General features: G+C 32.3%; 1 protein-coding gene across 3 annotated transcripts in view; it reads right to left on the bottom strand.

The window, feature by feature from the left end:
- Positions 1-25,745, bottom strand: part of LOC114877783 (neurotrimin-like) — a 422,922-nt gene that overhangs the window by 48,630 nt on the left and 348,547 nt on the right. For all 3 annotated transcript variants that reach the window (XM_046286404.1, XM_029190796.2, XM_046286405.1), the window contains 2 exons: positions 13,238-13,341; positions 938-1,145 (listed from right to left, as the gene is read on the bottom strand). In XM_046286404.1, the coding sequence (XP_046142360.1) occupies positions 938-1,145; positions 13,238-13,341 (312 nt within the window). The remainder of the gene's footprint in view (positions 1-937; positions 1,146-13,237; positions 13,342-25,745) is intronic.

Here is a 25,745-nt window from a genome sequence, read left to right as displayed (position 1 = left end):
TAATAGCCAAGAACAGTAAAAAAATGAGTCATGGACATAAACGACTCAGATTGCTAACTGAAGTTGCAAAAAATATGCTCCACAGAGAGTTATTTTGTAAATAGTTTTTATTGATTAAATGTCAACGAAATATTTGCAGATATTTATTGAATTTCTGAAATACATTATGGAACAATTCTAAGATTTGTTGGCTCAGAGAAATGCTATTATTGATAACCTGTCCTCGATGAGAACTTGTTTGAACAAGGGTTTAAATCTGTGGTTAATTAGATGTTCAGTCTGAAATGACCTCAATAGTAATCAACGTAGATTATGCTAACAAATTTACTATTATAACTTCCTTCGAATTTAAATATATAATTCTTGCATCTAGATTGAAAGTTCACTCAAAACAATTTTAAAAAACAATTAAAAATAACGATTTGACAATTGTTGAATAATTACTCTTCTCTCAGAACTGTATTTGAAATTTAGTGCTTCATATATCAGTTGGAAACATATTCCAATTAGTGACTGCATATTGGAAGCTTGATAAATTCTAAGACAGTTTAACAGCTTGTTAGAACTTGACTGTCTTTAAAACTAATTGATTGTAGTTAATCAATACTTGGGAACTGTTTGATTTCAAAGTGGTTAAAGTTTCATTGTTAAGGGATTGCTGACAATTTAATTTGCTGATTACTTTTTTACTATTATTTTAACATTTTTAGGTTCTATCCCTTTGTCACTTTTATAAAATGTTAAAAATTTATTTTTTGTAAATAGTGTTTTGAACAAGATGCAATATTTTAGATATTTCATGTAATATTCCTCTACTATGTATACTAATCAAACTGTGATGCCCCTATATGCCTCTATAGGGGCATTATTCACATACTTAATTGTAAAGTGAAACAAATGATCAATTTAAATACATGTTGTTAAAAAGGAAGCTTACCTACGACTTGCAAATAACCCTGTCGACTTCTCATCGGGTCTGTGTTCACTTGACACATGTACCATCCACGATCCACTTCCTCGACCTTCTTTATATGAAGGTACCATGTACGATGGTCGTTGTAGGTCAACGAGATCCGTGGGTTCTGTGTGATGACTTTATGGTGGATGGACAAGATAGTTTGTGTATCGACACGTACCCATGCCACCTAAAACAAACACACGATACCCATTTATAGCGTGCAGGACAGAGTAACTTTTCCTTAAAATGTTACGCAATTTGTTATAAAAGTTAATGTTTTAATATCTGTATTAATAAAATATAGTACTTTATCATATTATTAACTGTTACATAATGGCTAACTGTGATAGCAACATTTTAAATTGAATTTTTAAATCTTTTTAATATCCATTTTCTAACTAGAGAAATGTATATTTTTTGGGACACTAATTTCGTTTAAATTAACACTGTTGTAGAAAGTAAAAAAATTAATAATTTTGCAAAATTTTAACAATCGTTTTAAAATAAATCAAAAATTTACAGATTTTTTATTTTTATTTAGCCATTTGAATCATATTAAATACACAGTTCACTATATCCTTATAATAAACTAATAGACTGATGAAGATATTACTTTATATTAGAGTTCTTCTACCCCTCCACCCGCCCTTCTAAATTTGGTGTCAATCGATCACCATGAATACTCGGAACGACAGCCAGTTACAATAAATAAATGAAAATAATTAACAGCTTTAAGTTTTAGTTGTAATTTTTTAAAATATCTCTTTCATTTAAATATGTTAACCATTTGTTACATTTTAATATTCTTAATGTTTATAATATTTTAATATATTTAATTCAGTTATTATGCAGGTCCATATTTTCGTGGATATTTATCCTTAATATGTTTTAGTTAATGTGAAAGCACATCGTAGAAAATGAAAACACCTAATGGAAGTAAACTCAAGGTATGCTCTGTGTACCTAGTTATATAGGAAAAGTCATTTATCTTCGTCAATTGATTACCTACTTCACCACTTACGTTATTAAAAATTGTTCCTCACTGAAAGATGAGTGAATATTATTTTTTGTATCTACACGTTTCGTTTTTAACACGATGAAATAATTTAAAATATAATTAAATATTATTTGAAAATTGATGTTCGTAAAGTTTTACAAAGAATGATCAAGTTTCCAATAATATATAAATATACATAAATGCATTGTTCTCGATATGGTTGTTTTTAATAACATTTTTTCGAAAATGATGAAAGCAATGCCACTGTACCTACTTGCGATCAATAATAGAATAAAATATAAATGTTCTTTCAAATAAAAATATTCCAGAAATTAATTAAGTAACAAATTATTTCATTTTTATTTTCCAATCCTTGACATCAGGTGTTAAGTCATAATGTTACCAACATTTTGACACTGGATAAGTCCCTCATCAGGGTTTGACTTTTACACTACTTTCAAGTGTAAATTGAAATAATTTGACACTTTCTTTTATTCAAAAAATTATTTTGATCGTCTTGTATATGTGAGTACTTATGTGATATTAAAAGTACGATGAGAAAAGTAATTCTAATACATTGACCATTACCAGTGATGGTAATCATTGGTCGTCACCAGTGATTTATGTTATAAGCATCTATTTAATCAATTAATTACAAAACAAAAAAGAAGAGGAATTCTAAATATTATTAGTGCTTTATTTACAATAGAAAGAGGCAAGATGAATAAAAAAACTAAAAAATTCTTATTAAATTGCTATGAAAATTCTTACTAAACTAAATGGTAGAATGGTATAAAATTTTGAAAATAAACTACAAAAAATTTGCTTTTCAAAATTTTTCTTCATAAAAATGAATTATGTAATTATTATCTACTCCAAAAGCAATGATACATATTATTTTCTATTATTAGGTATACACATTAATTCTGTACTTTTTTTTTATATAATTGAAGATTTATTTTTAAACATTTATGGTAATTCCGATTATTGATGTAATCATTATTGTTATCATATTCTCACACCAATTTTCAAATACACAGAAGCGCGGGAAAATATTCAAATTTAAAATGGTCATTAAAAAAGCGTAATATTAAAAACACTAAATTGATTTGTACACCTAATAAATCATTTCTTTGGAAGTTTTTATTTATAATGACTGTTACGTTAACGCGATAATAAAAGTTTAAAACAATTTATGTGCTCTATTTCTTTATTGCTTAAAATTTGTTATATCTGCTGCCAATAACAGAAAAATAAAATTCTTGAAATTGGGTAATAATTTCTTTAAAGGAAGAAATGAAAAATACACGATCTTGGGGCGTGCTTTAAAATTGCTTGTATACACGTTTCCGATGTATTTGCTCGTGCCGTTTTCCATCGAAGAGCTTTGAACACTCTATACCTATAATATCGTTTTATTCTTATCGTTTACTTAATTCAATATACTGGCTGGCTTGTATTCCATATCCTTCATAGATCTTCGAAGCCTTTACAGGATATGGAGCATAGAAAAGTAGGTATAAAAAGGCTTAGGTAAGTACCTATCCGTTTCCGCCTTTTCGTCGCACAGATTTCTACGTGGACAAATATGTATAAGTGTGTCAGATGATTTGTCAACGTACCAATCCAATTAAAAATGTTTTAAATAAATTATAATGTTATTCAACACCAAAAATTTCTAAACAAATGATAATAATATAAAACAATATTCTTTATTGCTTTTGAATTGTATAATTATGTACAAAATATACAGGGTGATTCGCTTAAAACAGGTCATTTAATATGCATGTGCATTTATGGATGATCTTGAAAACAACTACTAAAATTTGATATTCATCAAAAAATTTCTGCCAGTTGACTAATCTTTTAAAGCAAGTGAAATTACATAAAAAATGTTTCTAGTAATATAACAAATAGAAAATATATTAGGGTGGCCTGTTTTAAGCGGAGCACCCTGTATATGCAACGTATATAATTACATATAGTGATAAACATATCAAATAGGGAACCTCCCTCTAATCACCTTGACCTCGATACATGTTACAGATGTCATTCTGCTAAGAAAGTTTTCCTAATAAATTAACAGTCGGCCATTGTTTATTTATAAGTTACTTACAAAAAAGTTTCATTCAAAAAAGATATCTAACCTAACCTAACCTAACCTAACCCAAAGCCGAAATATTTTTAGGTTAGTTATATTTGACACATAAAACAATGAATGTATATACGTGGATTGGGCGAAATCCCCACCCATTAAAACACTTTTACCTAACCTAACATAATTTCTATTTTGCAATAATACTTGTGAGAAATAAAAACGAAGTTAAAGTTAGATTAGTGTAGTGTTTTAAGGAGTAAGGTGCAGGCTATATATTAACTTCAATACTAAACCATGTAACTGATATAAAATCATTGTGACTTTGATTTAGGTTAGATTAGATATTTTTTGAATGAAACTTTTTTGTTAATAACTTCATAATAAACAATTTATTCAGAATTCTGATCTCTGTAATATCTAGAAGGGAGTTCCCTATTCAGTATATTTATTATTACAATTGTATAGGGAATATAATTTATATGATTAGCCATTTTCACGAAGATATTTCTTATTCATTTTCAAAATTTTTTACCATTCTTCTTTTGAAGTTATTTTTCTCGAAAATGAAGCAAGTTTACTCCACAATTCCGATTTATTTTAGCACGAGGTATCACTATTTTCCCTGTTTATACCCTGGATAAAAGAATGGAAACTGTTTTGAATAACAATAACCGTGCCCTATAAAGAACTTTTTTCAACACCTAATGAATAGCTGCTGGAAGGTAAAGAAGATTATAAACCCAGGCTAATACGATTTCGAATATTCGTTTATGCAAATTTATCCACCTCCTCTTGCCATTAGTTCCGACTTACGCCGTTTCTTCGGCGATAAGAAACAGTCTGTATAATTTTTACTTAAGGTCCGTACTTTTTTCCCTTCATTCTTGATGGCTACGTCTGGAGAATATCAGGCAGGAAAATTGTAGGCAGTTAGGCGTGCAGGGTATACCGGATCTGGTAGAAGGATCGTGTGAACCAGCGTCGTTACCGTATTACTTTAATAATTCAACGTGACACGATCCGTGATGTATTTCCATTGGCGTAACGAACGACGTAGCTTGCTGAAGTTGACGTTGTTGCGAGTCATGGCTAGAATTACCAAGCTTCGCTGCTTCGTGTTTAATTCGCAAGCGGAGCGTAAAAAAGCTTTGCTTAATGATGAAGTCTAACGAGAAACTTATTTGTCCGAGAATACACGATTGTTTGGGATAGATAGGCGACCCAATTTTGCAGAAATTTCCAACCAGTGGAAAAACGCTCGTGTTTTGGTTCAAATAGTAACGATTTTAATGTATATTTATTCAATTCTCGCATTATAAGGAATTCGAGAAGGTTGAACTGGGGGTAATAGAAAAAATGGAGTATGGCAGGTTGAACTTAAATTATCAGTAAATAATCAGTAACTACTGTTCACCGATCACAATCTATCTATCTTGGATTTTACCCATAAAGGGCTGGCGTACTTTGGGGACTTATCCGTCCCCTTTTTCCCAACGAAAACTAGCGTCCACGCGCCTAGGGAGATGTGCTGGCAGTCACGCTGCCAGCACCAAACTCCCGCGCATTTTTACATTTCATTAGTCTTACTCTTTTCCTTCTATTATTGTCTTTACATTTTCCTTCCATTTCAATCTCTTCTCGTACTTTTCATCAGTGTATATGTGTTTGTGTGCGTGTGTGTGTGCGTGCATGTGTACATGTGTATATGTGCTGTGTAACCCCCTTTTAGTCGCCTTTTACGACAGGCAGGGGATACCGTGGCCGTATTCTAAGCCCCCCGAGCCACAGGGGGCACACCGATCACAAGAAGTCCCATAAGAATAACACAATCTGATTGGTCGCGCCCCACCTCAGATCACAAGTATTTTCGATCGTAACCATAGACATAGTAAGTATAGACTGAGCATCCATTGTATAAGCGGTGATGCATACGATGAGAGAGAGGAAAGATGTAAGGAGTTTCTCTCTCTTTTCAATGCCGGAGAAATAGGGAGCACTATATCTATGGTCGTAATATATGATTGGCCGAAGTGTAAAACTAGAGGGTCAGTCGCCCCTTTAATAAAGATTTTGCGCTTTTAAATTTTAAAATTAATTTTCTAAATTTAAATTCCTTTAAATTATACAATTAATTAATAGTTTATCCTATAAATTATTTATAAGCGTTTTCAAAAATTTTCAAAAATAAAATTTTGTATTGAAATTTACTTTTAAAAATATATAAATTTTTAATCCAAAAAAAATTAGATATTAAAATTGAATAACATTTAATCTTTAAATATATATTTTTAATTTTAATTTTACAAATAAAATTTTATATATTTAACTCTTTTAATTTCGAGATATTTAATTAATTAAAAATTTTTAAATTAACCCTGATACAAAAGGTACAAAATCTTGCTTTATTTATTAAAATTCATTGTCTATGTTTTTTAACTCAATATTCGGATTGCTGAGATTCTTCATTTTCTGACCTCGAGTTTTGTCTATAGGTATTAAGGTTGTGGACACATCGTAATTGACAGTAGATCGGGTAATGCTCGAATTTTAAAAAACTATGAACTATATTCATCAAATCGTTAATGCATGTTTCAAAAAGTCTTACGTTTCCATTTCTTTTTCAAAGTGCATTTGTAGTATTTATTAACTGTTTTACAAATAGATACACTTTGCTTTGTTAATATTTTGGTCAAGTAAAATCGTACAGTATTCCAACTTTATTACTTTCAGTACATTTATAATAATTTATCGTTAAATTCTGTTGGTGCGATTCAATTCAAGCGCCATCTACAAGGATTGCCGATGACGTTACTTAATCTCCGATCTTTACTCTACTGTTATATTACTTTATATCTAACATGGTTATAGTATAGTTGTATCATTAGATTTAAGATTATGAATATAAATAAGTTTAGTCATACTTTTACATTTGCATTTATGTAATTCTGTGTCCCTCCAACTCTAACAAATTCTTTGTGGAATTTTGGAACACATCTTTGTTAATAATTAAAAATTTTTTCATATTTTCAATAAAATTTTATATGTCAATTTTTTCATATTTAAGCTTTCATCAGTCCCAATGTTTATGAATATCACGATGAAAGCGTTTCAGCGGGCTATTTTTGTTTCAACATAGGTTGTATACAAATTTCAGCTTGTATTTAGTTTCGTTTTCAAAATATTTGTGTTAAATAGAAGTTTTCATTTTCCTAGTTACGTTTTTCACTTTTAGTATGAGGAACAAGAAACTTCTAAAACAATGCATGAAACATATTGAAATATTTAAAACTCATTTCAACTTTATAAACGAGATACCAACTCCTAATCTTCTCATTTTTACTTTTTGTTGGGTTTGAATTAATCAAATTTATTATACTGATACATTGTAGAACTATATGTAACGTAAAATTGAACAAAACGAAAAAGGAATGAATGAACAAAAAACAAATATGGATCCCGATCGTTCCAGAATGTGTGCGCGATCATCTGCGTCGCTCACGCGCTCGATTCGATTGTAGGACAAATGTCTAACAGTCCCCCACTTTTGGAGTACAATTGAATCTACACTTACATTCTAAATTAACATCATTTTAACTTTGCTACATGAACGCACATTACATTATACGGTAACGCCTTAGTAAATATGTCTGCCACGTTGTCGCTAGAAGGGACGTATTTTAACTTTATGAGACCTTCTTCGTATTTTTCCCATGGTACGCGATATCTATGTATATGTTTAGATTTAGATCGCTCAAATCTATTTAGCGTAAAATCAATGGCTGTGTTCGGCCATCGACGTTTACTTTTGTCGAGACCAAAGGTATTTTATGACTTCAAGTGGTTCGGTGCGTAGACACCGTGAACAGCCGATGCCACGAAATACGAGTCGAGGCAGGGCCTTTGTTTAGTTTTCACTAGGATCGGTCCTAACGTAAGCTCGGCCATGTCGTAAATCATCTAACAGTTTGTCATCGCCGTTCACGACAAGAGAGCATGCGAGAACGAAAATTAGCTCTTTGTTGACCGCCCCTTTCGTGCGGAGGTTCTCGGGCGATCTACGCATATTATTTAGTCTGAAAAGAAGCCTGCTACAGTTCAGATCGCGATCGACGACATGGTTCATCCACGAGTGCAAGGTCGGAAATATTAACAATATCGCACATTATGGTCATGACGACGACCCGTAGAGTTGGTTATAAGCAAGTACTTCTCTGATTATACACTCTAACCTGATATCATGTAAGCAGTCGTAACGACGACCTGCCGGGTTGGTTACTACATGTAACCACCCGGACCCGTATTCGCTTACATGGTCAGGTATTACACTACAAACGTACATACTTGTAAGCAGTCGTAACGACGACCTGCCGGGTTGGTTACTACATGTAACCACCTGGACGCGTATTCGCTTACAGGTTTAAACATTACACTCATACTCTTGGCCTATATGGTCAAACATTACATTCGTACTCCTGGCCTACATGGTCAGATGTTATAATCGAACCCGATAACGTTTACCGTATGCACTTTTACCGGTCGTTAATATAAGCAAACCGTTTTAGTAAGAAAACAAGGGGTTTTTTATGCCGACGGGCTTTTTCTCCATAAGCATGTATCGAGCCAATAAACGATGATTAATATTTCGGCTCAAAATCGTCTAAATTCATTTATTAAAATACCCTCCTCCTCACACATATTATTTCCTATTCTTTGAAACACGGGATCTCTCCATGTTGGAGAGATTACGACGATACAGGCTGATTTGTTATCGCACCTGATCATATAAGGTTCACGTGGCACATCTATGTTTAACAAACTTTATATCTCTTTAAATAGCATTTTCATCCACATAGCTTCTTTCACCGCATTTTCCAGTGCTATGTACTCCGATTCTATTGTGGAAGTTGAAATTGATTTTTGTTTGCTGGATTTCCATGTAATCGGATTACCTCCCAAAAATACTACCATTCCACTATGAGAGTGTCTATCATCAATATCGGTTGCCCAATCCGCATCACTGTACATCTCTATCTCATTAATACCCTGACTATACTTTAAACTTTTTTCTTTCGTTGCATACAGGTATTTTAACACTTTCTTTGCCTGAATCCAGTGCATTCTACCTGGATTTGACACGAGTTGTGCCAATTTCGTGGCTGCGTATAGTATGTCAGGTCGCGTAGCTAACGCTATATACATCAGAGATCTCACTAATTGCCTGTATGGTACGTCTTTCATTTCTAATTTTTCGGCTTCACTTGAAGGGCTATCCCGCTTTGATAATGTCATACCTAGTTCAATGGGCGTTTCAGATGGTTTACATTCGTTCATGTTATACTCATCTAAAAGTTTTTGTATATATAACTCTTGTGATAATTTCATATGATGTTCCGTATGGCTTATACTTATACCTAATAAATAAGAAACCCTTCCTAAATCCCTAATTTCGTACCTCGACATTAATAGTATCTTAACTCGTTCTAATACGTCTACATTCTTAGAAAATAATATAATGTCGTCAACATAAATGGCTAATATGAGATCGCTACTATATACATAAACGCAGTTGTTTGTTTTTAACCTTTGAAATCCGTTTTCAATCAGAAATGAGTCGAGTGTGCTATTCCAATTACGTCCTGACTGCTTCAGACCGTATATGGGTTTCTTTAACCTTGCTATTTTATTGTCTGCTTCGTCGTGTCCTGGTGGCAACCTCATGAATATTTCTTCCTTTAACTGACCATACAAATATGCGCATTTTACATCTAAGTGGTGTACTGTCCAATTCTGACAAACTGATATAGCTAACAGCAACCTAACGGTTGAAATATTTGTTACTGGTGCATATGATTCAAAATAATCTACGTCTCTTTTTTGACTATACCCTTGTGCTACTAATCGCGCTTTGTATCGCACAATTTTACCTGTGGAATCTGATTTTACTTTGTATACCCATTTACTACCAATATATTTCATACCCTCGACTTTATCTACTACTTCCCAAGTATCTCTTCGTTCTAGATTTTGTAGTTCTTCATTAATAGCATTCTTCAACTCTTCATGCTGTGGTAATGAGATCGCTTGCTCAAATGTCCTTGGTTCAATCACTTCTGTGAGATTGATTTCAATATTTTTAGGTTTGCCTTTACATCCCCACGGGCTCCTTATGACCTTTCCTCGTCGTGGTGTAGGAATATGAGTTTCGTTTTCAACCTTTTCTGCATTAGATTCCGTCTCTGACTCTTCGATTATCCTTGGAGTATCTATTTTATAGGTTTGTCTTTCCTCTGATTCTTCTTTCGTTTCTTCTACATCAAATTCTTCTGTCGCGTCATCCGTAATCTCTTCATAAGCTGGTATTTCGTATGTTCTTTTTCCATATATGTGTTCAAAACCGCTCAGTTCTTCTACAAATTCTACATGTTTAGTATGTATTATATCATCTTTGATGGGGTCATATAATCTATATCCTTTGGTTTGCGACGAATACCCTACAAATATACATTCTTTAGCTCTATGACTAAGTTTATTTTTACTCATCTGCGGAAGGTGTGCATATGCCAAGCACCCATATGTCTTTAAATGCTTCACACTGGGTTTATTTCCAGTCCATACGCCTTCTGGAGTGTCGTCATCAATTGCAGAATGTGTCACTCTGTTTTTGATGTAGCATGCGGTCAGTAGTACTTCCGCCCAGAATTTCTCAGGTAATCTTGTTGATCTTAACATTGCACGAACGAGTAGTGTCCTATTTACTCTCTCAGCTACTCCGTTTATCTGAGGCGTGTACGCATTCGTACGCTCCTTATTGCAAAATTCCAAGCCGTTATCCGTCCTTATTCGTTTCACTTTTCTATCTGTTTCTCTCTCAACTCTAGCTATATATTTTTTTATATATTTTACTACTTCGTCTTTACTCATCAAAGTGAATACAGTGATTTTTCTTGAATAATCATCCGTGAGTGTGAGGAAATATCTCGAACCGCCCAAGGATTTCACTGGTAAAGGTCCGCACAAATCCGAGTGTACCAACTCTAATACCGTTTTAGTTTGTCTTCCTCCAACACTCTTACATGGCGCTTTTATAGATTTACTAAAGCTACAACTACTGCAGTGTACATCTTTTATATTAACTTTCTCTAATCTTCTAACCAGCCCTTTACTTGCTAATTCTTGAATACTTCGCATACTTACGTGGCAAAATCTTTGGTGCCATTTACCGCTTTTTTCTAATTTATCACCAGCAACGTGCATCTCAACCCGGCTTGCACAGTTCTCAACAACTTTTGCCCTGACAATGTATAATCCGTTTTTACAAATAGCCTGCCCCACTATCATGTTAGTTTTCTTATTCACTATTCCTAGCCTGTGGTTATCTATAATCAAACGCTTTTTCTTACATTCTATTTGAGATACTGATAATAAGTTTCTTTTAACATTAGGAACATGATATACGTCGTGTAAAGTTATACTAAATACATTCTGATTTACATATGTTTCTATCATAATGTCGCCTACACCTATTGCTTTGAGATTATTAACAGCATCACCATCAGCTGAATAAATTGTTTCGCTTGTTATAGGCCTATAATTTGAGAACCAACGTTTGTGTTTACATATGTGATGAGTAGCACCGCTATCTATTAGCCAAGAGTCATCTAATTGTACATTATTTAATTCTAATAGAAATGCATCTTTGTACTTACGCTGATTTGAAGTATTATGCTTTACATTTTGTACCTTATATCTACAATAATTTGCAGTGTGTCCTTGTTTATCACAGTTAAAACACTTTCTATTTTCTCTTCTATGCTCATGTTCTCTTCTGTGCTCATGTTCTCTTCTGTGCTCCTGTTCTCTCTTGTGCTCATACAGCTTACGTGGTGCCTCCTTTGTGTTGTGGTATGCCTCTTTTTTCTCTACGATGTGCCTTGTTTCTTTTACTTCTCTTCTTTCGTACTCACTCAACAGGATTGATTTTATTTCAGACAATTTGAACTTTGTGTCGTTCAGGTTCGCCAATGCCATTATTATTCCTTCGTAACTGCTTGGTAGTCCACATAACATTGCATATGCCAGGTCATCATCGGTTACATTATACCCAGCTTCCTTGAGACTGTCGCTACATGTTTATAATCTTGCTAAATATGAATTCATTGATTCATCGTATTCCAGTCGTATCGAAACTATTTGCTTTTTCAATTGTAAAATTCTTGGTCTTGATTTAGGTTCAAAAACTTTCTGTAATGTTTCTCACGCGTCCGACGCTTTTGTGCAATCCATGATATGAATTTGATGTTCAGGTTCGATACTTAGAGCGATAGCTGCTAGGGCCTTTTCTTTTATAATTTTCTCTCGACTCACCGGCTTCTCTATCTGTCGGTTCGACGGCTTCACCGGTGACATGTTGCCATAATTCTCGTTGGACTAGAGCCATTTTCATATTAAATTTCCAAGATCTATAATTGTTGCCATTTAATTTATCGATCCGGTCGATCGGTTGCGTTGAACTTGCCATGCTTGTATTTTCTACCTTTTTTTTTTTTTTTAACGCAATTATCTACTTTCGAACACGTGGTCGCTCTTACATAACCTCACTCCTTTTATATGGCCCGAACTTTTCATACATACTTCTATATTCCTTAATTGTATTCGTGCAGCGGTGTCGCTGATCTGGGCCCATAACCATGTTGAGTTTGAATTAATCTTTGTAACGTAAAACCGAACAAAAGGAAAAAGGAATGAATGAACAGAAAACAAATATGGATCTCGATCGTTCCAGAATGTGTGCGCGATCATCTGCGTCGCTCACGCGCTCGATTCGATTGTACATAGGACAAATGTCTAACACTTTTAATTTAAATTAACAAATGAAAATTTTGCCTTTTTAGATTTATTTAATATTTAAAAATTATCAAAATAGTATTGCCTTTTACTTTTACTTTTCCAATTAGTTGTAATGTGTTTAATTTCACTATTTTTAAAATAATTTTGAAACAATCATAAAATAAAAAAATATCATACAATAAAAAAAAGTCACTTATCTCTTATTAAGAATGTTTAAAATTTACTAGCAATTTTAAAAGATAATGGAATAAAAATTATGTAATTATAAGGAAGTATAAAAATAAATATTACGTAATTGGTTGTTAATGTAAATGTTTAACAGAACTTATTTTCTTACCTGATAATTTCGTAGATTGTCCACTATACATGCCAACAAAGCATCTCGACCCCTGCTTACGGTCACATTTTGTATTTCTTCAGCAAACCTAGGCAAATCCGAATCTGAAAAATAAAATTTAAAAGCAATATTAATTGCAAGACGAAAACTTGTCGGTTTAATTTGAACTATAGAAATAGATAAGTAATTTTCAAATGGTTATTTATTTATTTCTTATTCAAGCGTATAAATGATATTCCATAGTTTACTTTATTCTAATATTCTATGGACTATATTCTAATATTATTCCTATTTGTTATAATTGTTCAATTAATTTATCAATGAATATATAGATCACTAAATTAAATTTTCTAAATGTATGGATTAAAATTTAATCTGTTTTTAAGTAGAAATTAATTGTAAAAATCACTTCATGTATAGTTAGAAAAGAGGAAAGAAATGTTACAGAAAAAATAATCAATTTTTAATATTTTGTAACTAATGAATTATTGAAGCTGCTTTCTCAGTTTTTATAAAATTGAAGGGTTTTTCCCCTTCATAGTGGATAATAATAATTATCATTACACACAGGAATAAAATTTATACAAATTATTTCACTATTTATTTTTGCACTTTGATGACGTCAGTGCTTGTAATGAAACTTCCAAATGCATCAATAATTGATACGATCATTAAATTAATAAATGTTAAATAGAAAACAGGAAAATTCATGTTTATTTTATTTCTATAAAATAATGTGTGTATCTTATAGAATTGCTAGACATTGTTATTAATAATACCTACTATTATAGAATTACTGGAAAGCAATAATTTCAGTTCAAAATTAAGCGTTATGAGGCAGCCAATTTGTAAAAGTTTCTAATTACTACTAATTTCTATCATTATCATCAAAATAAATTTAACATCTCTGTATAATAATACTGCAACAGCTCGTTAACGAGTACGAAAGGGTTCATGGTAAAGATACTACAAGAATCTTGTACGAATTAAAAGGCGGAGGTTACCTATAGGTAAATACAGAACATCATAATTACCAGAAAAAGATTCACGGTTAGGAGGAAAACGTCGGCATCGAACGTAAATACATGTATCGTTGGACAATGAACCGGCTGCAGAGATTGCGAGTTATTATCGTAAGAGCTGCATAACGAGTTCAGGACTCAGCCAGACCGCCCTTAAAAGCTTTTACCTTCGTTAATGTCTTTACGACGTCCTGAGCACCTGAATTATTTATAGACCCAAAGAACCCATGGGGAACGAGAAATAGAGGAAGATGGAACAAAATAATAGGGAAATGTGGTGAAGAGAAGAAAGAACAACGACCAGCTTCAGGGATAAGACTGGACTACTTTCAACTCTTTTTACAGCGACAGCACAAAATGAGGGGTATCCTTAATTACGTCAGTCATACTTCATTATGCAGTGAATCGCCACGTTAATTATAATGCCTACAACAACGAATGTAGAGAATGAGTCGAGGGATATCGTCAGATAAGAAGTCTCTCTAATAAGTTGCCAATATATTTGATATGCTGATAAGAAACGTTTATTGCAGAATGGTAGAAGATACCTGGTAGTACTATTACGTTCTTATTAAATTATTTTGATGACTATAATTACAGTGAATAGTAAATGTACAGCACCGAGCATGGTAGACTTTCCTTTAAAAAATGGCAATATAGAAAAGGAGGCCTTACTAAGTACTCGTTTGTAGATTTATTCTACTATTAATTTAGAACTACTATTAACTCGTTGACTGCCACGGTTTAAAAAAGAAAGGTCTTCGCGGAAGCCAACTACGAGATAATGCGCGCGCAGACACAAATAATAAGTATGTAAAGAAAGTATCGGGATGTCTCGTAGTTGGCAGTCAACGTGTTAAAGTAGAAACTATAGAATTTTGGCATATTAGGATTTTAGATTTTTGGAATTTTGGAATTTTGGAACTTTGCAACTTTGAAAATTTTGAAATGTTAGAATTTTGAAATTCTAGGATTTTATTCTCTAAGAATTGTTAAATGAAAATCTAGCCAGCCCACCCTTTTGGCGGGAAGGGCAGATTCCTACTTAGTTACTTCACTGTTCGAGTGTTTCCAAATCTGTTACCGCGACAATGTTGTTCTACGCAAAATCAACAGGTTTTCTATTCGAACGTGTACAATACGTGACCACAGAGATTTCGAATCGATATTTCAATTCATCACCATGACCAATATCGTTTCGGTCCCGTATAGGTTAGGTTTGCTTTCACTGGAATGCAGATAGATACGCTTTTGTAACGGTACTATAGGATATATATATAGACTTCTTCCAATCTCGAAAGATGGGTAAGTTAATTTTTATTTTCACATGCACGGATACTCAGCTAACAATAAGTAAACTTGGAAAGTATTTTTCATCTGGGAAAAAGGAATAGTTACTTGAAAAGCGCAACATTAAACAATGTATGTTTTGTTTAGAAAAGGGTTTAAAAGAATGTTGAATGCAATGAATATGGCAGTATTCCATAGACTTATTTGGAGAAGATGGTCATACAAGAAAAGAAGGTTCCATCACCAATGGACAAATCTTTATACATACTGTTATTCTGGGCGAAATATGGCATTAGTAATACTTCTAACCCTTTTGCTACGAATGATGTATATGTACGCATTGAAAAGGGAACTCTTAATTCTGAATATTAACCATATATTGCCATTAATCGATACCAGGGTAGGATGTATATTTCAATGGGCCCCAGACTGTAATAACAATAAAGCCTAAGGCTTATTAGAGCAGTGGTCCAATCAGTGGTCCGCAGATCACCGTGAACTTAGAGAAAGTGTTCCGCCAAAATATCCCATTAAAAAAATGGTGACAACTTTTTGACGTTTTTTTTTTGCTATTGATTTTTATTTATTGTGCAAAATAAAAAATATATACACAGTTTTATTTTATGACTGTGTTCCGCAAAAATCTTGTAAAATCGGAAATGTTCTATGATTTTGAAAAGATTAGGAACCATTGGCTTAGAGATTTATGTCCAGCATTTTTTAAGCGACAAAGGAGCATTTTTTAACAATTTCAAAAATACTGTACATAGACCTTCAAATCAGCGCCTTTAAAAAAATAATACATATTATTGGCAAAGTATAGGATATTGTGTACAATATAATAAAAGACCATAAAAAACAAAATACTGGTTTCTGAAAAATTAAATTAAATAACAGAAAAATATATACTTAAAAAATTTTTCTCCTTAACTTTTTGTTAACAGTTATTTATTATATTGCCAAACGAACTTTGTCGTTTGAGTAGGCTGGTGGCACCCTCAATTGAGAATAGAGCCTTAGGCTTCAGCCGATTCTAATAATTTCTAAAAGTGTATAAATAAGTAACAAATAACTAATTTACCAAATTTTAATTGTCAAAATATCACGGCTATCTCACATATGTATGGTGAACGATTTTCAGTTAAAGTGCGCTATAGCAGAAAAATTAACGTATCTCCATAGTTCTATTAATAACAAAATTTTGTCAAGATGACAAAAAAAAATACACCAACTACATTCTTCAAATAGGTACTTACATAAAATGTACTGCTTCATGTATTCTTATTTTACTAGAAAAAGCTATAGAACAAGCGTCGGCAACTTTTTTTGGTTGCGGGTCATAATCTTTCAAAATGTGAGTATTAAGAAGACGTTTCGGGTCAGTGGTATTTTCATTTTAAAACAGTCTTTTTTGGTTAAAAATAAGATAAATTTTATTGAGAATATAATTACAATACGCTTTTAAACTTTAACCATAAAAATTCAAAATTATAATTATAATTATTATAAAAACAAACATAATTGAATGAAATTTATTTATAAACGTTCTCTTCGATATCAATGGCTCCCGTGATGCTGAATATGTGACATCAATTTAGTCAAATCTGGCTTATAGTTTATTTCATTAACGGATGATTTCCGCACAATAAAACCTAATGCGTTCGACTCCGCTAGCGGAGATCTATCGATTGACACCACTTCCGTTCCGATCGGAAGACTAGCCCATACGAAAGGTAGCCTTTTCGAAACTCAAGTGGGTCAATTGAAATTATATTATCAAATGGGTCACCCGGTGACCCGCGGGTTATATGTTACCGACGCCTGTTATAGAATAACAGCTATGAATCATTCACATTTCAGTTTTAAAGTTTACGAGAGACTCTCGTTATATTATTACGTGAGTGATTTTACCTTTACAACGATTTTCTTCTACCACCAAAGCTTATAAAAATGACGTAGTTTATTAAGAAAAATTGTCAATTCCTTTAATTAATTGTCCCACCCGCAGCAATGTAACTAGAGCTTACTGTAACTATTTACAGATTAAGTAGTAGAAGACAACGATAAAGTAAACATTCGTGATATACCATTTCAGCAATGCTGAACAACTGTTGTGTCGTTTAATTTAATTTTATTATGAAATTCCTCAAATTTGTATTCTCTTCCACAATGCTTAAAACATCATATTAATTATAATTAAAGCGCAGCCAATAACTAAAATGAAGATCTTGAATACATATTATACATTATATTTTTAATAATTTTTGCGAATAAAGTCGATTTCATGTTCACGGAATTCGCAATACGCTTGCTAACAATGCACAGCGAGTATTCAATATTTTGTCAAAAGAAGAAGCGAACGCGAGGAAGGGTGCGGGGGGACGAGGAAGGAAAGAAGGGGGACGTTATTGTACTGAAACGAGAGCGTGGCTGAATGAAAATTTGCGGCAAACGTGCATCCATGTGGATATTTGAGGATGAATATTTTCAAATAGTTGTTAGATTAATTAAATTTGGTCACTTGTATACGAGAGATTTTTCGAAATGACAGTTTAAGGATCTCTAAAGACGTTTAATTAATGCATGCTGTGACATTTTTGATGTATAGACAATACAGACTCGGTAATTAGATTCAGAATTAGTCAGAGCTGTCAGAATTCATAAGTACCTACGTTTCCTGAAAGTTGTTATCAACTTGATTAATAGGCTTTGATTAAGGCAAATTCGTATACAAGTTACAGTATATTGCTCGGATGTAGTGTCAAATTCTGTGTTCAGTGCAGTGTTATATGTACTGATCACAATTGTTTGATAAATAAAAATTGTGACGTGTCCGATTTTTTAAAAGCAGATCTGGTAGTTTTATTAATGAAAAATAAAAATGGGTATAGAATGGACTATCAAATTCAATCATCTTGAGAACAAGAGTTAGAAATAAAAAAAAGATAAGTTACACGTAAAAAAATTTTTTAAATTTTTAAAAACATAATCATCCTCTTTTTCGGAGATCTTTATAATTGATACTTTAAGCTAATTATAAAACATTATTTTAAAGAATCAGATTAATTTAATGAATTTGTATTCTACATTAAATATGAATGAAAATTCATTTTCATGTACAATAAAATAAAAGAAAATAATTATTTAATTAAAGATTTGTAATTATAAAGTATGTATTGTATTAGAGGAAGGGAAAGAAATGATGGCAAAAAGTAATCATTGGCACACTTGGTGTGGTGATTGAAACCATGTATGTCACTAATCAGCCAACAGTGGCGTAACTAGGACCTTTTTTGGGTTGGACTAGATCCATAGAATTGTATAATCTAAGAATTTTAGAATTTTGGAAGTTTAGAATTTTAATATTTTAGTTATAGAAATTTAGAATTTTAGAATAATAAGGGGGTGAAGCTCTTTTCTGAAAGAGCCCTACCTTGTTCTTAAAGTTATACCTAGTACGCCACTGATTATTGTAGTGTCAAAATATGTAGCTTACCCTATTCCATAACTGTGATGTAACCAAATTAATATACATTGACTATTAATGCACTAATTTATTAAAACGTTAATTTAAGAATAATACAGAATTTTTTTGTAATTTTTTTAGCTGATGCACTTTTTAAGTGGCATGAACTGCTACAAAGGATGGTTCTGTTTAAATATTCAGCTTATTATTGGAATAAATATATTGTTCTGAACCATATTTTATATTACTTACTGTTTAATATAATTTATTTACTTGATCTAGTCGTGCGACATTAATTTGCCGTATCACGATCGATCGGATATCTTCGCTACTTACAAGCGTAAGCGAGATTTATGGTCACATGAAATTCGAAGTGAGTTATGATACTCGCACTCGGACAATTTCATTTCTCGCTTCTCGAAATCTGATCGATATATTGCAATGCAACAGAAAGCTGGATGCAAAAATTGCAACGAAAATGAAGGAAATTCAACAGCACTATTTTGTGTTATTTATTCATAATAAATATGTTTATTTTTTCACTTTAATCAAATGATTACTTTTATTTCCATATTACCTGGTAAATTTTTTTTCATGAATCTAGATTTGTGTTAAACGCTAAAATTATAAATTTTATTTAGGGGGTCAGAAGAAATAAAAGTGTATCATATTCTTAGGCTATAATGATAAAAGAGCAACACTATGCTTGACATTTCCTATGAAGATCAAATCGCTCATGGGCAATATATCAGGAGTCTACTGAATCTTCAAATTAAGCTGTGTAAACACATATATTTTTTAAGATTACTTTTATCCTGAAGATTTATAAATAAGTTTATGTCTTCTCTTTTTCGCTAATCCTTGATTAATTATTGAATTGAGAAAAACTATAAATATAAGAGTTTAAAAGAAGATATGGTTCTATCTTAAGAAATGGATTTAACTTCTAAATCTTAGTTTCCCTACCAAAAATAGAATTCTATTTTATTAAAATGTGACTTGCTTGAAAAATACACTCTAAAAAGAAGCTCATACCAAAAAGAAAAAGAGGCCTCGATGTTTTATTAATGTTTCAAGATATTCGACCTGTTACATCCCAAATTTGACACCCCGTATATTGACCTTAACTTTTCAGTATTTCTATTTAGAAGGCTTTTTACTTCGTCATTGAAGAAAGGTAAAGATCAGTGTTATTTGCTTTTTAGAAATGTAGCTTCTGTAACACTGTGTATACTTTCAGTAAAGGGTGTTTTCGTAGCCCATCTAATCATTCTAACCATTCCTCGAAAAACGTTGCGAAAAAAGTTTGCTTCAAAGATGGTCTACTACTTTTAAATTTGCTCTCATTACTTATTTTACAGCATCGAAACAGAAAAACGATGGTAAAACGATGTTCCTAATTAGCAACGGTTTCCTTCGTCACTTTTTCTTGAAATACTTCATGGTAAACACTATCAGTTACGAAAGAAATGTTTTTTTTTTTGCTACATCATATCAGTTTGATTGACATCATCATTCCACCGAGATCTTTAGAAATTAGTATCAAAAGAGATTTTCGTGGATTATAAATTTTGTTCTATTCATAAAATTATAATTTTTGCAATTTTACGTTCTTTGGTATTCAATAAATATTAGTGATAGAAATACTTATAAACTTTATAAATGAAAATTGTGACATATAGAATGATAAATTATAGCATATTCTTTTGTGCAAATCTTTTGACAATGAAAAAATTTAATATTTATTGAACTTTTAATCTTTGAAGTTTATCTACCAAGAGAGCCTTGAAGGTTTGATAGTTTCATGGTTATAGAAATCTTAATCTAGTCCTGATTAAACGAATGAATATAGTAAAATATAAATCTACGAATTACTAAGGCAAGGCATGAATCTGTATAAATTTACAAAGAGAGGTGATTGGAGTAGTATTAAACGGTATTGCATGGTAATAAAGAAATGTACAAAGGTCAATCTTTGAATGAATGTATAAATGGAATTACATGTATTAATTATTTAAAATTCGTTATATTTAAAATAGAATAAAGGTAGAGAAGAAGCTTACACTTTGAACTATAAATCGGTGTGATACTATATAGCAAGGGGTTAATACTAAAGAATATTTAAGATACTGGATTATGGGTACCATAAAGAACAATTTAGAAGACGACACTTGACCATAAACAAATTCAATTGATTACCATGAAATCTCTTATAGTGCAGCATATAACATTTTACGTTCAAGCTAGAAAATATTATTCATGAAATGGTTTTATCCATATACCGCATTTGGCTGCAGACGATGCAGACGATTGGAACTGCTGTCTCTAAAACTATCTTTCTGAATGGTACACGAAGGAATCAGCAGCCAGCTTCGCCATTTTCATCGGGTATTTCGATGAAGCGAGAACTGCCACGAGATAACATCATCGATTGTTCTATGCGCCGTTTCAATGAGCAGAGGAAGGAGATCCCTATCAAATGCTGAAAGCGGTGGGAACATTCGAAAAACGATTAAGGTCGTACGATATTCAAACGAGACCGCGAAGAACATTCCTGAACTGCGGATGACAAACTTTATGGTCGATACCATTCTAAGAAAATTTGCTACTGCCTTTCGTAATTCTATCGGAACGAGATCCTGGGGTTACTTAAAACCGACTGTGATGAACAAAAATACAAATTTGAAGCTAGCAATTGATTTGTCGACACTTGTGTTTCTACGATCTGAAATTATATTTTTACTTGAGGCGTCTAAAACTATAGAAGCAAATGATATTTTCATTCTTACTTTTTTCATTTACAACATTATATTTAAATAATCATATATTTAATTAATCATTTATGTTATTAACCCTTTGCCCTAAAATACCGAGTCACACACGTAATGCATTTTATAGCTCAAATGTGTGAAATTTGGGTGGTACTGTTAGTTTGTTTGAATTTTGAGTTTAATTCTAATTATAATTTGCTCAGTCAAGGATCATTGAATCCCATGTATGTATTTCAAGTTCCTTTAGTTCTTTTAAAATTTAAGCAATGATAGTTAGCTCTGACTGACGCAATTAAAGAGAAGGGGTTAATTAACAAGTTAAAGCAAAAAAATGTTTGATATTAACTGATTAAACATACACTAATTACATTACATCATTACAAGTTTTATAAAACATTTATCACCATATACATATACATTGTAATACTTATTATACATACTGTACATGTATACACTTGCGATCAGATTAGGCTTCCCCAGGGAAAATTGCGATATAGGCGAAGCAGGAATTCTCAACATTTTAATTTTAACGATATTGATATGGAAAGTGATACAGAAATAAAATAATAAATCTAAAATTTATCCTCAAATAATAATTCCTCCTTCAAAACTTTCCCCAATCACCATTAAAAAAGTATCGGCAAACCAGGAGTAACGTCTGGTAACTCTCAATTAGGTCTACTTCCCCTGCATTACCGATACTGTACATTATCCTGAAGTGTAGCATTCATGTTTTCCATCTACTTCTCAGTTATTCTTATCAAGAATGAACTTTTCTTGTAGCAAAGATTCACGATGTAGCTAGTTATCGTTGGTGAAATCGTATTGTATAAATAACAGAATACGTAGGCGAAGAGTGGTGCGGGGTCGATAATAGCAGCGTTGTTCAGCCGTACACATTTGTGGCTCGCAGGAATATGGATACACAAGTTCTTTACAGCGAGGAAAGTTTTAATCGACTGGTTCACCGCGTGGAACGAGATTTTCGAACGAGGAAAATCGCCGAAGTCGAACAGCACGAGCATGAAGCTCGTAAGGGTTTACCTTAAATAAAGTTAGAGTTTATTGGTTTATCCGAGCAAACGGAAAAGAACTTGTGCCGAACGTGCTCAATAATCCGTGCCGTGAGATTATTCGGGACCTAGCAACGTTTCTTTCGGTTTCCCGTTATCGTCGGGTCTCCGCTTGAAAATCAGGATGGAATTTTAACAAGTTGCGAGCCGTTGTACGTGTGAATGCTCGGATCCAAGGGAAACGTACAAAGACTTATGGAACTCATGACTTCCATCTTATTCTCCACTTTATATTTACGGATAAGCTTGACTCTTGAAAAGATTATGACAGTGCAAGCTATATTCATTCAGACTGTACTTATCTACCAAGCGAATTCTTCATAGAGTTTCTTCATAGGATTCTTTTCAATATTTTATAAATATCGCATTTTTTAATAAGATTCTTCGAATCTAAATTATTTTATTTCCTTAACCCTCCTTTATTACGTTTTCATTTCATGAAATTTGAAATTTGAAACATAGTATATGTATTTTTTCAAATTTAGAATAATTTAGTTCTCAGAAATGTACACTCACGATTCAATCAAACCTTCCCAGGAAAAATTGAGATGTTCCAGTTTTCTGCCCGCCTGTACACACCTCCCTCATTCTATCGGCGCGGTGTTCCGCCGAAGAACGATAATTATGGAAGGAGGCCTCCTATACATAGTGTGACCACCCCCTGCCCGCTGAATCACTTGCGTATAAAGATATTGAGAAAAGAATATTTCGAATTCTTTATTTTTCCTCTGCGCGATTTTCTCTTGCCAGACGTAGGCTCCAAATCAGGCCATAAGGTCATGGGTCCGCTGACCGTTTTGGCGACGCCGACTTTAGAAAGGTTTTTCCGAGTTTTTAGTCAGTCGAGCGACAGTACTGAATCAGTAACCGTATTGAACTACGTTTTTCGCCTCTATATATGTATCAGTATCATTAATAAATTACTCTGCAAATCGATTGAGTACAATCTTTATCCGATGATTAAAGATACTTAATAAAAGAAAATTTGAATTAATATTTACTTCATTGTGGGGTTCTCGCCCATGGGTGTTCTTCAAAAAAATGAGAATGTGGGAGAGATGGATCCATACATATAGGAGTTTGATCCCATCACTTGCATGTAAACGTTTACGGGGGAAAATTCGAATTTATGTTTTTCAGTTATATGTTAAATTTTATAATATGCAATAATTAAAATATATTTTAATAATAACATCGTCAAAATTAAAATTTTGCGAATTCCTACTTCCCCTATATCGCCATTTTCCTTATGGGAAGGCAGAGTTAATCTGAAACACATGGGGCGCTTTCACTTAGCTACTGTTTATTAATCTTGGCTTGTACATACATAATACGCACTAGTATCTTATTTTCTACATAATTTATTAATGCCTATTTCTGCCACTATATGTATGTAAGTGTGTTACTCTCTTCCCAGTACCGTACATGCGGGCGCAGGACTCGCAAGAGGATAAAACATTGAAGAAGTAAATATAAAATTTAAATACAGTGTATATTAGAAAAGGAAATAATCGAAAAAATGATATTTTTAGAAATGAAGTTTTCATTTTGGGTCATATAGATTCAACGGGTGACAGCTGGGTTAAAGTGTTCGATACTTATGAAAATTTTAATAGTGGAGAATAAATAAATTTAATGTGTTATAAAGGGTTTCTTAGTATTTTAATTTTCACTTGACATATGTGTTAATAAACAATCATTTTTTTGGAGAAAATAAACTTTTTGTTTCAAAGTATCGCCATTTTGTTATTTTTTAAACAAAATTTAATAAAATCTAAGCCATTAAATCTAGATTTATTTGATATTAATTGAATTACATTGCGCGAGTAGTTTGCAATTTAGAATTGATACTCAAAATTTTTAATGATGAAATTCTCAGTTTTCTTCAAACTTCCAATTTGTTACTGTATTAGTATTTTGGCATATGCAGGTTCCAGTTCTTCAATATCTCCCAATTTTCTAATTTTTATTTTTCCCAGATTTCCAATTTTTTAGTTCTTGCGTCACTAAATCTTCCAATATTCTAGTCTTCCTATTCCCAATTCGACAATTCTCGAATCTCTCTACCTCTACCGTACTCCACGAACCTCCTAGCCTCTGAATTTTGTTTCACAGGTTATCAATCTTTTATTCCTTTTACATTCTCGTGTTCCATAATTCAGAAACTTTTCTTGTACAAATTTTGCATTAAATAAGAATTGTATTTACTCTTTCATCGCGAAATATGAACATATTTATGTTCAGTAAAATATGCAAAAACTATAAAATTGTTAAGAAATTTAACCTCTTCTCTATGTAGAGGGGTATAAACATAAACGAGGTTAATACAAAATTTTTAATTTTTAATTTTTTACCTCTGTTCTTAAAGCTGAGTAAAATTGCATAAATACTTAAACAGCCAAAGTTTTTTATTTACATTTTGCAGTGGAAATGCATTAGGTGTAATTACACCCCTGTACACGGTTAAAATATTTGCGCACACAGAGAAGGATAAATATCTGTATTTATGTGCAATATTACATGGATAATAATACAACAAAAAATATCTATTATACATTACAAAAATATCAGAACTCTTACTTTTGATATATATGTAGTAGAATGTCGTTATATTGCCAGTGACGGGGTTGCAGGAATGGAAAAGTCAAGCTTTCAAGCTCCTATTTGAAAAGCGGTACTAGTATGTTTGAAAATCCATGAGGAAGCCAAAAAGTCCTTGTGGCAACATAGCGAGGGTATATCACTGTAAATTTTAAAAGAAATTCTCGTGTAAAAACTTAAAAAAAGAAATGGATCTTTAAAATTTCTGCAAACTATTTTAGTAATTCATTTAACTTATCAAATGGTTATAGAATTAACTACATAGAAGTGGATAGAGATTCTTTG

Source organism: Osmia bicornis, chromosome 7 (genome assembly GCF_907164935.1).
Source record: "Osmia bicornis bicornis chromosome 7, iOsmBic2.1, whole genome shotgun sequence".
Lineage (NCBI taxonomy): Eukaryota > Metazoa > Arthropoda > Insecta > Hymenoptera > Megachilidae > Osmia > Osmia bicornis.
The sequence above is the reverse complement of the archived record's forward strand: the minus strand, read 5'-3'. Positions and strand labels throughout refer to the sequence as shown.